The sequence below is a fragment of the Lynx rufus genome, unplaced genomic scaffold (assembly GCF_022079265.1).
Source record: "Lynx rufus isolate CCGP_SWC_20201006 ecotype Redwood Valley unplaced genomic scaffold, mLynRuf1.p SCAF_22, whole genome shotgun sequence".
In the NCBI taxonomy this organism is placed as follows: Eukaryota; Metazoa; Chordata; class Mammalia; order Carnivora; family Felidae; genus Lynx; species Lynx rufus.
In genome coordinates this window covers 17159567-17171602 of record NW_025814837.1, presented here as the reverse complement: position 1 = coordinate 17171602, position 12036 = coordinate 17159567, and the positions used below count along the sequence as shown (strand labels likewise).

Sequence of the window (12036 nt, the reverse complement as noted above, 5' to 3'; positions counted from 1 at the left end):
TCAAAAAGCAAGAAATCCTGTGATTTTATTTGATGGCCTACTGCCTTTAATATAGAAGGAAATCTCCAAATCCTATGCATTCATTTTTGGAAAACAGAGACTGTTTGAGGGAGCAACCTCCTGTATGTATCTCTCCCTTCATTTGCGACTGTTTGTCTGCTAGCCCTGTGCTAACAGTACCCTGGGCCACAGTGAGGCACCTCCAGACCTCAGCTTGCCGCTCAGTGAATACCTCACTCCCACGGAAGCAGGCTTTGTCTATTGCTCTTGAATTGCTCCATTATTCTGTTTGGTTAGCTGGATGGTATATTCTGTTGAGAAATTGTATCAAAGCAACAACTGATCACGGAGTACTTAGAGCAAGTAAATTGACTTAAATGATGCATTTTTCTCTGTAAAAGGTGTCTGAATGTAGGGAGAGTGTCCACAATGACGTTATTGAAACAGATGATTAGTGCAGTTGTTGTCGTGAGTGTTTATCCTCCCACACACATACACTTAATCATTGGATAAAATCACCGTGAATCCTATTGCCCACCCCCCCCCCCCGGCAAGTATTTTCATTGTTTTATTGTCTATACATATTGGAACACTGTACATGGAACCTTTGTACATTACATTCTGTCACAGGCATTTTTCTAGGTTGTAAGATTCTATGTGGTTATTTCATGGGCATTGATTGTATTACAGACATGCTGTACATTTTCAAACAATTTTTTTGATTGTCATAAAATATACATGACATTTACCATCTGAACCACTTTTAAGTGTGCCCTTTAGTTAAACACATTAGCATTATGGTTTGACCCATCTCCAGAAGTCTTTATCTCGCAAAACTGAAACTTTGCACCCATGAAACAACTCAACATTCTTCCCTGCCCCCAGCCCCTGGCAACCACCACTCTGCTTCCTATCTCTCTGAATCTGATGATTGCAGGTACCTTCTGTAAGTGGAATCACACAGTACTCTTTTTGTGACTGCCTTATTTCACGTAGCATAACATGCTCAAGACTCGTCTATGTTCCAGCACGAGTCAGAGTTTCTTTCCTTTTTAAGGCTGAATAATATTCCATTGTATGTATATACAACATTTTTATACATTCGTCTGCCTTTGTGATTTCCACATTTTGGTTAACTGTGAATAATGCTGCTAGAACAGGGCATACAGATATCTGTTTGAGTTCCTGATTTCAGTTCTTTTGGGCATATACGCAGAGTTGGAATTGCTGGGCTATACAATAATTTCATTTCTAATGTTTTAAGGAACTGCCTGTTTTCCATCATGGCTGCATGATTTTACACCCCCACCAACCGTGTACAAGGGTTACTGTTTTTCCACATCCTCATTAACACTTGCATTTTCTTTCTTTCATTATAGCCATCATAATGGGTGTAAGGTGGTATTTCATTATGGTTTTGATTTGCATGTCCTTAATGATCAGTGACGAGCATCTTTTGTGTACTTATTGGCTGTTGATATATATTCTTTGGAGAAATGTCTTTTCAAGTCTTTGCCCACTTTTTTTTTAAGTTTATCTTGAAGGAGAAAGAATCTCAAGCAGGCTCTACACTGTGAGCGCAAACTCACAAACCGTGAGATCATGATCTGAGCCGAAGTCAAGAGTCAGATGCTTAACCAACTGAGCCACCCAGACACCCGTTTTGCCCATTTCTTGATTGGTTTGGTGGTGGTGGTGGTGGTTGTTGAGTTGTAGGAGTTACTTGTATAGTCTGGATGTTAACCCCTTACCAGATAATTTGAAAATATTTTCTCCTGGTCTGTGGGCTGCTGTTGCCTTTTCACTGTTGATTATGTCCTTTGTACAATTTTTATTTAGATATAGTCCAATTTATTTTTCACTTTTGTTACCTGTGCTTTTCAAGAAATCATTTCCAAATCCATGTCATGAAGCTTTTCCCTTATGTAGACAGCTTTTTAAACTTAGGTTTTTCCTATCGTGGATGATGTTGCAATGAATGGCTTCATGCACTTAGCTTTTTCTTTTGTTGGCACTATTTACTTTCAGAAAGAAAGATGAAGTACTGAACCAGTTTTGTCCCACTCTAGTGCCCATGGAAACACCACCACACAGAGCAGAGGATATCACCTGTTACCAAAGGTTTTGTTTTTGTTTCTGAAGGCAAGGAGGCATCTACAAAAGCAGTCAATACCTTGATTGCTCCTATCGTCCTCTGGAACTGTGATTTTTAAAACATGGGTCACATGAGCAACCTGGGTCACAGAAAAGGCACAGCACCCTTAAGAGCAGTGGGGAGTGAATTTATGTGATTCTTTCTTTGACCCTCAAATCTGGGATCTCAGGGCTGCAGTGAAAGGTGAGGATGGTTGCCATGGCTGATTACCTTCCGGTGGCCCTGGGTAGTTTCCAATCTCCCTGCACATTTGAAGGGAGAAAAGTCCTTTTGGAGAATTCTTCTAAGAACTCAACATTGTGTAAATATAGAACATTTTCAAAAATCAAAAGTTTAAAAACTTCAAGCCATTTGCCATTGTGTTAGGAGGTAAAATCTTTGAGAAAAGCATGTTCAGTTAGGGACTGACATATAGTAATTATGCCCATTTATTTAATGGAAAAAATATTCCTTTGAGAATCAGATGCATACATTTTCTTCCTCTGTATTTTAGGAGATAAAATTTTCATCAGTCTAGGTTTTAATATCCTAGAGACATATTTTTTCAAATTTTGGCAGTGTTGATGAATTGAGGAAAAGACGATCAATTGCTCCTTTGTATTTGTAATAGGTTTTCTGCCTTTTTATACAGAGAAAAATCTGGAGCCATTTTATTACTACTGATGATTCATTTTCAAAAGGCAAACGGTGGTAATGACCGTAAGAAGCCTTCTCATCGAAGAGGATTCCAAAAGGCCTCTTTGCAGAGGATTTTTATTTGTGTTTGCTTTTTAATTTTTTATTTTGAAAATAACCTACATCTTCTTAAGTACATAAAATAGTTTAATCAATCTCCATGTTGTGGTCAGCCAACCTCAGTAATTAAGTGATGGCCAATCTTGTTTTATCTATACTTATCACTTTTAATCCTCTTACCTCAATTATACATATATATATATATATATATGTATATGTATATATATGTGTGTATGTATATATATATATTTTTTTAATGTTTATTTTTGACAGAGAAACTATGCAAGTGGGGGAGGGGCAGAAGGAGAGGGAGACACAGAATCCAAAGCAGGCTCCAGGCTCTGAGCTGTCAGCACAGAGCCCAATGTGGGGCTTGAACTCACAACCGTGAGTTCATGACTTAAGCCAAAGTCGGACACTCAACTGACTGAGCCACCCAGGTGCCCCTCAATATATTTTTGAAACAAATCCCAGTCATCATTTATCTGTAAATACTTTTCTTTTTCTTTTTTTAAATGTTTTATTTATTTTTGAGACAGAGAGAGACAGAGCATGAGCAGGGGAGAGGCAGAGAGAGAGAGGGAGACACAGAATCCAAAGCAGGCTCCAGGCTCTGAGTTGTCAGTACAGAGCCCGACGTGGGGCTCAAACTCACAAACTGCAAGATCATGACCTGAGCCGAAGTCGGACACCCAACCGACTGAGCCACCCAGGTGCCCCTGTAAATACTTTTCTAATACGCCTCTAAAAAATAGTTTTTAAAATGTAGCCATACCTAAAAAAAATGAGGATTCACTGATATCATCAAATGCCTGCAGTAATCATTTATCAGATTTTTCTTTTTAATTTTTTCTTTTTCATAAGGAAAAGTTTACATATAGTGAGGAATGTATACATGTGTAAACATCACAGTGTTACTAGTTAAACCCAGATAAAGTTATAGGATATTTCCAGCATTCCAGCATCTTCCCTTGAGCTCCTTCTTCAGTCGATAATCTCCCCAAAGATACCACTGTTCTGACCTCTGTTGTCAGAGGTCAGAAGGTGTTTTGTTTTTTTCCTCCTATAAAGTAGGCTACATGCCTCAGGTGGAGCTCAGTGCAGAGCCCAACGCAGGGCTGAACTCATGACCCTGAGATCAAGACCGGAGCTGAGATCAAGAGTCAGACACTTAACCGACTGAGCCACCTAGGTACCCCAAACAGTGGTTTTCAGCTTCCTATCAGTGGAATCATATACTCTTGTGCCTGGATTTTTTTACTCAAGATTATGTATGAAATTTATTCATGTTATTATACTTAGCAGTAGTTTGTTTTCATAGCTGTGAACTATTCCATTTCATTGAATGCATCAAATAATTTCAGTATATTCATTCTGTTTCTAGTTTGAGGCTATTATGAATAGTACTATTAACATGACATACATGTCTTTTGAGGGCATAATAATTCTGTGTATACATATGCATACTGAGGAATGAAGTTACAGGATCATGGGACAGGCATATGTTTACTTTTAGTAGGTATTACTAAGCAATGTATGAGAATTCCCCTTGCTCCACATTCTCATTAACACTTGGTGATGTTAGTTCTCGTGAGTATGGCCAATCTGATGAGAGTGTGGTGGTATTTCATTGCAATTTTGATTGATATTTTCCATTGTTTTTCAGCACTGCTTAATATGCTTATTGACTTTCAGATATCCACAAAAGTGAAGTGCCTATTCAAGACTTTTGCCCATTTTTTACTGGGTTGTCATTTTTTACTGATTCTGGGAAATTCATATATTCTGAGGATCAGCTTTTTTGAATAAGTGGATTGTAACTATCTGTGATTGTCTTTTCCAATCTCTTATGAGTGAATAGAAATTCTTGATTAAGTTTTGATGTCAGGTGTCCAGCTTTGTTGTTCTTCAGATTTGATTTGGCTATTGTAAGTATTTGTCCTTTCCATGTAGATTTTTTTTAAAGATTTTATTTTTAAGTAATCTCTATATCCAATGTGGGGCTCAAACCTACAACCCAGAGATCAAGAGTTGCAGGCTCCACCAATTGAGCCAGCCAGGTCCCCCTCCATGTAGATTTTAGAATCAACTTTTCAATACCACCTCCCTCCATACACACCCCAGGGATTTTGCTCTGGATTGCATTGAAGCTGTAAATCGGTTTAGAGAAATTAACATTGTAACAATATTGAATTCTAATTCATAAAAATTATATATCTCTATATTAGTGGTTCACAGCCAAGGTCAGTTTGCTCCCAGAGGACATTTGGTGCTATTAGGAGACATTTTTGTTGTCACATCTGTGGTTGGGAGGGTGGCTGTGTGCTACTGGCATCTTGTAGATAGGGGCTAAGGATGCCGCTCAACATGCTACAGCTCATAGGACAGCCCCCAAAACGAAAAGTTATCTGACTCAAATGTTAAGAAACCTGATTTAGGTCTTTAGTGTTTTTTTTAGTAATGTTTTGAGTTTTCAGTGTGGCACTATTGCATGTCTTTGTTAGAGTTATCCTTACAGATAATTAGTAATTTTGTGCTATTGTGATTTTTGTTTCATATTCTCATTGTTATGGGTATGTATGAGTGTGTGTGTGTGTATATATATATATATATACACATATACATACATGTATGTGTATATATATACACACACACATACATACATACACACATATGTCTCTTATATGTGTTTTGTGTGTCTGTTGTATTTTAAACCTTTTATTTTAGAGATTCCCTTTCAGTTTCTTTCCCTCTACTCATATATTTTTTTCTTGTCATTGAGGAAACTAGGATCTTTGTCCTATAGAATTTCCTGCAGCTTGGATATTGCTGATTGTATCAGCATGGTGGTGTTTAATATGTTCCCCTGTCTCTCATACCCATTATTTCATGAGGAGATCCACAATGAGATACTGATTCTATCATTTGCTTTTCATTTATTATCCCAGGAAATTTTTGTGGAGGAACTGCCCTCCTACCCAACTAATTCGTTACTCTGAGTCCATAGAGAAAAGACGGGATAAATGCTTACTCTCTTTTTAATGAGTTTTCAAAATAATGCGTTGGTTCCTTAAGATCCTCCATAGGCAACGAGAGCAGTGTTGGTGGTGGTGGTAGTCTTGTTGTTAATTAAAATATCATTTTGGATTTATGGTTTAACTTTATATGATGTTTCAAACTATTGCTGTTTTTACTCTCATTAGGGATTATTGTTCCATGTTTGCATAGTGGGAACCTCTTCAAAACCCTAATATAGCTTTTAAACTTCCTAGCTTTCTGCTCTAATAAGATAACTCCAGGCTGTTCTTGAACATTTTTTACCCCTGACCCAGAATCAACCATTTCTTCAAAGACCCACAATCTGTTTTACTTAATGTATTTAGAGAGGGTGCTAGACCCGCTCAGGGCTGCTGGTGGTGCTACTTCTAGGCTTTTTCAGTAGACAGAAATATTTATTTTTTAAAAGATAAAACCAAGACTTTATATCCTAAGCTATAGGATTTTTAATTAACTACAGTCTTTTTCCTATGCACAAAGTCCTGAGTCCCAACAAACAGCAACATACCTACCCATCGCTTTGTCACAAACTACATCCCCAGCAGCCTTAGAATGGCAATACCAACTTGACTGGAGAGAATGTGATTACTGAAAAAATATTTTTGCTATCTTTTGGGGTCTATTTTTAAGGATATTTCATAATGAAAATGCACTGTCAGGTTATTGTGTTCTAAAGTCCCTTGGAATAGTTCTGTGTGGTTATTTTACCAACTGGATTCGCCTTTAGGTACATTAATTTTGCTGTTTAGCGATATTTACATGATCCCAAAGTCTAATCTACAAAACAAAGCATCTACAAAGAAGCTTTGTTTCTATCCTTGTTTCTTCTTCCCTATTTCCTTCTCTTACCTTGTATGTATCTATTTTTTTTAATTGTAAGTTATTCCATCTGTTTTTTTTCCAATATTAGCAAATGTATATATATCCTTACATAATCCCTTCTTTAAATAAGGGAGGTTTTCACCATGTGGTCGGCTTCACTTGTCCCCACCTCTGTTGTTTTATCTACTTTCTGGTATTTAAGGTTTGTATTTTGGTTCTAATGCTTACCTTTATACTTGGTCTTTACATGATATCCTTACTCCCCTTGTGTTTGGATCATTGTTTATTGGTTCCTAATATGAGCATATTGAGGTGAGCTATGAGCCTCTTTCTTCTTCCTTAGATTCAGTTTTAAAGTAATGATACTTCTACCCTTTGGGAACATTTCCAAATCCCCCAAATGAGTAAGTTTTATGTAGAAACACATCTGTTGGCCAAAATTGATCAAGATAAGGTAAATTAACATAGGGTTAAAAAGTCAAGTGACCCTTGTTAAATTCATTTTTTTTAAGTTTTCTTTTAATGTTTATTTTTGAGCGAGAGTGGGGCAGGGGCAGAGAGACAGAGAAGGAGAGAAACAGACCATCTGAAGCAAGCTCCCCTCTGACAGCAGAGAGCCTAATGTGGGGCTCGAACTCACGAACCGTGAAATCATGACCTGAGCCAAAGTTGACGCTTAAGCGACTGAGTCACCCAGGCACCCCAAACCTTGTTAAATTCTTAAAACAACAGGTCTTGTGTAGCATATGAGAAGTTGCACGTTTATCGATCGGTTCATTGTACTGGGTACACCGTCTAACATGCCAGATGCTGTGGGGTTGGCAGAGACTGTACTTCAAAGAGAGAAGAGCATTTCCATTGGGCTGGTTTTTCACCTAAGCCAGTATGGGAAGTACTGAGGGCCAGTCTAGAGTACCATGAATAATTAATAGCCTTGGCTCTCAGAAACCTAATTTTGGTCAAGAACAAGAAGCATATCCCTAGCTTCAGCTTCTTTCGTTTTTCACATGGCAAAGTGGTTAACACGTAAGCAAGGAAAGGGGAAAGCCACGCTAATCCGCACTTGATTGAAATGAGTTTGTTCCTGAAAAGCAGGGTTCTACATCTTTCATTCCTTCACTGGTTCATATTTGTTGAATGCCTGTTGTGTGTAAGACAGGATGATAAGGGGTATGGGCAGAAAATAACATTCTAGAGGGGATACTCATATGCAAACCACATTTGGGTAGGAGCCTATACTGGTATGTCCGTGCAGAGCTGTGGATGGGAAAATCTCCATCTGTGCTGCCACATCGCGCAGGAACGGAGGGACAGCAGACTTCATCGTGTGCTGTACACGTGCCGCTAGAGCTTGGTTTATGGGTATGAGTGCTAGTGGGGGTTCTTCACTAGTGCACTGATCTTCCTACTTCTCTTCTTGTTGGCTTAGTATCCTATTAGATGGGGGTAAACAAGTTATTTATTGTAGAATTTGAGTAAGTACTAAGTAGATGGGAAAAAATGTAGCAGAAGGTTGATATTCCAAATAAATCCGGTTCATTATCACCCCACCTCTTTCCCCTCCCTTCAGGACTTCCCCACCCTCCCCCCTTACTTACTTTCTCTCTCTTCCCCTGACCCTAGAGGAAAATGGATGTGCATACTGTTTGACTCAGTAATGCTATCTCTAGCAGTTTATCCCAAGAATATATTGGACTTGCCTGAAAAGATACAGGTACAAAGATGTCCATCGGATATATTCATTGGATATATCTGTGTGTGTGTGTGTGTGTGTGTACCTACATACATATATACATACACACACACACACACACACACACACAAATGTGCATGTCTACCCCTCCCCAGACACACTTTGCACACAAAGTAAACTTCCTATAGGGGATTGACTAAATGTATTGTTCTTTCCTTTTTTTAGAATGACCATATGCTATCTACATAATTTAAAAAATCAATAAAATTATTTTTTTTTAATTTTTTTTTTAACGTTTATTTATTTTTGAGACAGAGACAGAGCATGAACAGGGGAGGGGCAGAGAGAGAGGGAGACACAGAATCCGAAACAGGCTCCAGGCTCTGAGCTGTCAGCACAGAGCCTGACGCGGGGCTCGAACTCACGGACCGCGAGATCATGACCTGAGCCGAAGTTGGCAGCTCAACCGACCAAGCCACCCAGGCGCCCCAATAAAATTATTTTTAAGAAGGCAGTTACTAGTTGTTTTCTCTTTTAGTGCAACTTAAGGAAATTTAGATTTTGTAACAGTTATGAATTTTGAAAGTTTATATTCCTATATTTTTTGAATTGGTATTCGTTTGATTTGGTTTCTGTTTGGTTTATGTACGTAATTGGATAATGACTATATTACATTGGGGGAGTGTCTGACTCTCGGGAGGCATTCTTCAAGTTTTGTGGGTTTTTTTTGTTTTTTTTTTTTTTTAGCTGGAATGAGGGAGTTTTCAAGGTTGGCTCAGTGGTAAAACCCTTTGATCTACTTTAAAAATTATGGTTACTTTATGTGTGTAAAGTTTTGAACATGTTTTGCATTTTTAAGATGAATATTGATCATCTTCCTTTGGCCATGTGTTTGTAGATGTCATGTTTGTTACTAAAGCAGCCTCTTATAATTTGACTTATGTGTCTTGCTTTGAAAAATCAAGGGCAGATTCTATTCTGTCAGGTAGACTGAACTTTCTTGCCTCAAACTTTTTTCTTAGGGTAATTTAATCAGCTTTGAGACCTTACAGTGTCTCCAATTATTAGAAATATATAGTGATCCTAATATATTAAGTGTTTATGAAAGTATACATTAAACGTAATTTTGTTTCCTTAACAGAAATCATAGCCCATTGATGAGTTTTGGAGCCAGCTTCGTCAGTTTTTTGGTAAGTTGGTATGGGGAGAGGTGTTGGTGTGAAGGAAACAAGTATATAAAGTATGTCTTAGAGTGACTAGCTGTGTAGATAGAGATCTTTTAGCATTTAAAAGTGGAATCAAGTTTTGCCTATTAACCAAAACCTGTAAGATATACTCTTCCTTAATTTTAAAAATAAAATGCTTATACCTTCCAGAGTATTCTGTTTTTCTCAATCAAAAAAAAATTTTTTTTATATATAATTGGAAAGACCTTTCCAAAAAAAACAAATTGCAGTAGAGATTTAAAAAAAAAAATCAGGCTTTGGATACTAAAGGTGTGCTTGAAAATCATTGACTAAATGTGGACTGAAAGGCAAGTTAAATTAGCATAGCTGAAATTTGTTAGTTATTATTACATTTTTAAATATTAGTATTTAGGAATTGAAGGGAATAGGTTGCAGTTGGGTTTTTAAAGAAAATTCAGCCATGTAGAAAATTGGATGCTTTTTTCCAGAAATACGTATAACATCCCACAAACCACTTTGCAACACAAAATTAAAAATAGCTATCTTAGAATGGTATAATAGCAAGTGTGTGTGTGTGTGTGTGTGTGTGTGTGTGTGTGTAATCAATATCATGTGTAGAGATCAAGTAAAGTAAAATAGAGAAAGCATTTAGATTTCAAATCTAGAAAGATATCTGCAAATTTATGTGTCCTACACAGGCTGTCAGTGCCCAACTGCAGACGCCAGACCAGCTTCTGGTGACATAGGTTTTCATTCAAGCTATTTATTTCCTCTTACTGCTGGGGAATATGACAAAAGTTTTTAAGGCTTGCTGTTTTTAGGAAAACATAGCCTCCAATTTTAAGGAAAATGGTACTCTGTGGGAAGCACTACATGAATACCCACTAAACTGCAGAGGCAGTGAGGGAGACCCAGCCAAAGGGTGGGGCAGGAAGGTGGGAAGGGAGGCTATGGCAGAGCTGGGTCTGCTTGGAAAGAAAGTGTGGTCGGGGGACTTGACCAAAGATGGCTGTTGTCTGGTTTGGCTACAAGGGGAGAGTATATTAGAGTCCTACCAAGGAGGCCTAGAATGGATAGGGCTCCATTCCAAGGGGAGGGCTTGATGAATGGATAGAGAATGGAGAGCCAACTGTGAGTTCATTAGGTCCTTCCAAGAATCAGGTGTCATGTCTGCCCCTAGAGCCCATCCATATCCTCAGAAACCTTACTCTCACTGGTGAAAGTTGCAGGTTTTCAGCAGAGAAGGGGATTGCCCCTACCCAGTCAAATGTGGTCTGGAAAAATCTACCAGATCAGGTGCCTGGAAACAGGCTGTCAGTGGAATTTTTCACTGTGGACAATGTAAAATGATTTCCAAATAAGGGAACCCCTTGGAATTGCCATCCCTGAAAAGACTGATGTTTTTCAAGGAGCACCTGCTACCTGATGTTTCAGTAGGCTTTTGTGCAGTATGTGATGGAGCCCAGGGGTCCATGTGTGGGTAGAATGGACTTTTCAGTGAGACATTGGTATAAAAACTGAGTGAAGTGGACTAATCAGAAATTATACAGGGCTTTTGTTACTGTGTTCAATAACAACATAAAAGGTTGTAGAACAGTAATTGCAAGAATATTTATTACCATATACTTTTTCATGTAGGTGTAGTAGAGGTATATTCTTATTTCATATTGAGATTATAGTTCTTGGAAATGATTAGGGTATGCTGTAACATTCTGATTACTTGCAACAAATAATTTGGGTTTTTTTTCCTTGTTTGGGATTTTGTTGTAATAAATTGCCTAAATTTTCAGACATTTCCTGGTTCATTCACTTCTTCCTTATTTTTTTCTTGGAAGAATGCCATGATGACATTTGAAGAAGAAAAAATGCAGTTGGCATGTGATGACTTAAAAACTACAGAAAAGCTGTGTGAAAGTGAAGAGGCTGGAGTAATTGAAACCATCAAGAATAAAATTAAGAAGAATGTAAGTACTATGTCTTTAGGTTATGAACTGGGTGCTGCTTACTTAGGACAGTGCTCATTTACTTGGTTTTTGATATTTAGGATTTCACTGAATGCACTACATGTTTCTTACGGCTTTTGATTATGTAAAATGTATTTTTTAAAACAAGAGAATCCCGCATAACCCCATCAGTCATTAGAACCATTAAGTACATTAATTCTTTTGCTATTTTAGGATTCTCTTCTTCCGTAATGGGCTTTGTGGTAAGAGCTTATGTAATGAGGCTTTCATATCTGTAATTCAAATATGTTGCATTTGGGCATAATTGAGGAATTCAACTATTTACCTAATTTTCTCAGGCCTTACCAGCCTTTGGTTACAAATAAAGTGACAATAGCACTGCAGTTCACTTCTCCTGATTTTGTTTTCACCTTTCAGTGCCAA

At 37.8% G+C, this 12036-nt stretch overlaps 1 protein-coding gene across 1 annotated transcript in view; it reads left to right on the top strand.

Annotated features, from left to right (window-relative positions):
* The window catches only part of TTC39C (tetratricopeptide repeat domain 39C), a 107679-nt gene that overhangs the window by 37235 nt on the left and 58408 nt on the right, over window positions 1-12036 (top strand). Inside the window, exons 2-3 of the mRNA XM_047086913.1 lie at window positions 9604-9652; window positions 11485-11613. Of these exons, the coding sequence (XP_046942869.1) occupies window positions 9604-9652; window positions 11485-11613 (178 nt within the window). The remainder of the gene's footprint in view (window positions 1-9603; window positions 9653-11484; window positions 11614-12036) is intronic.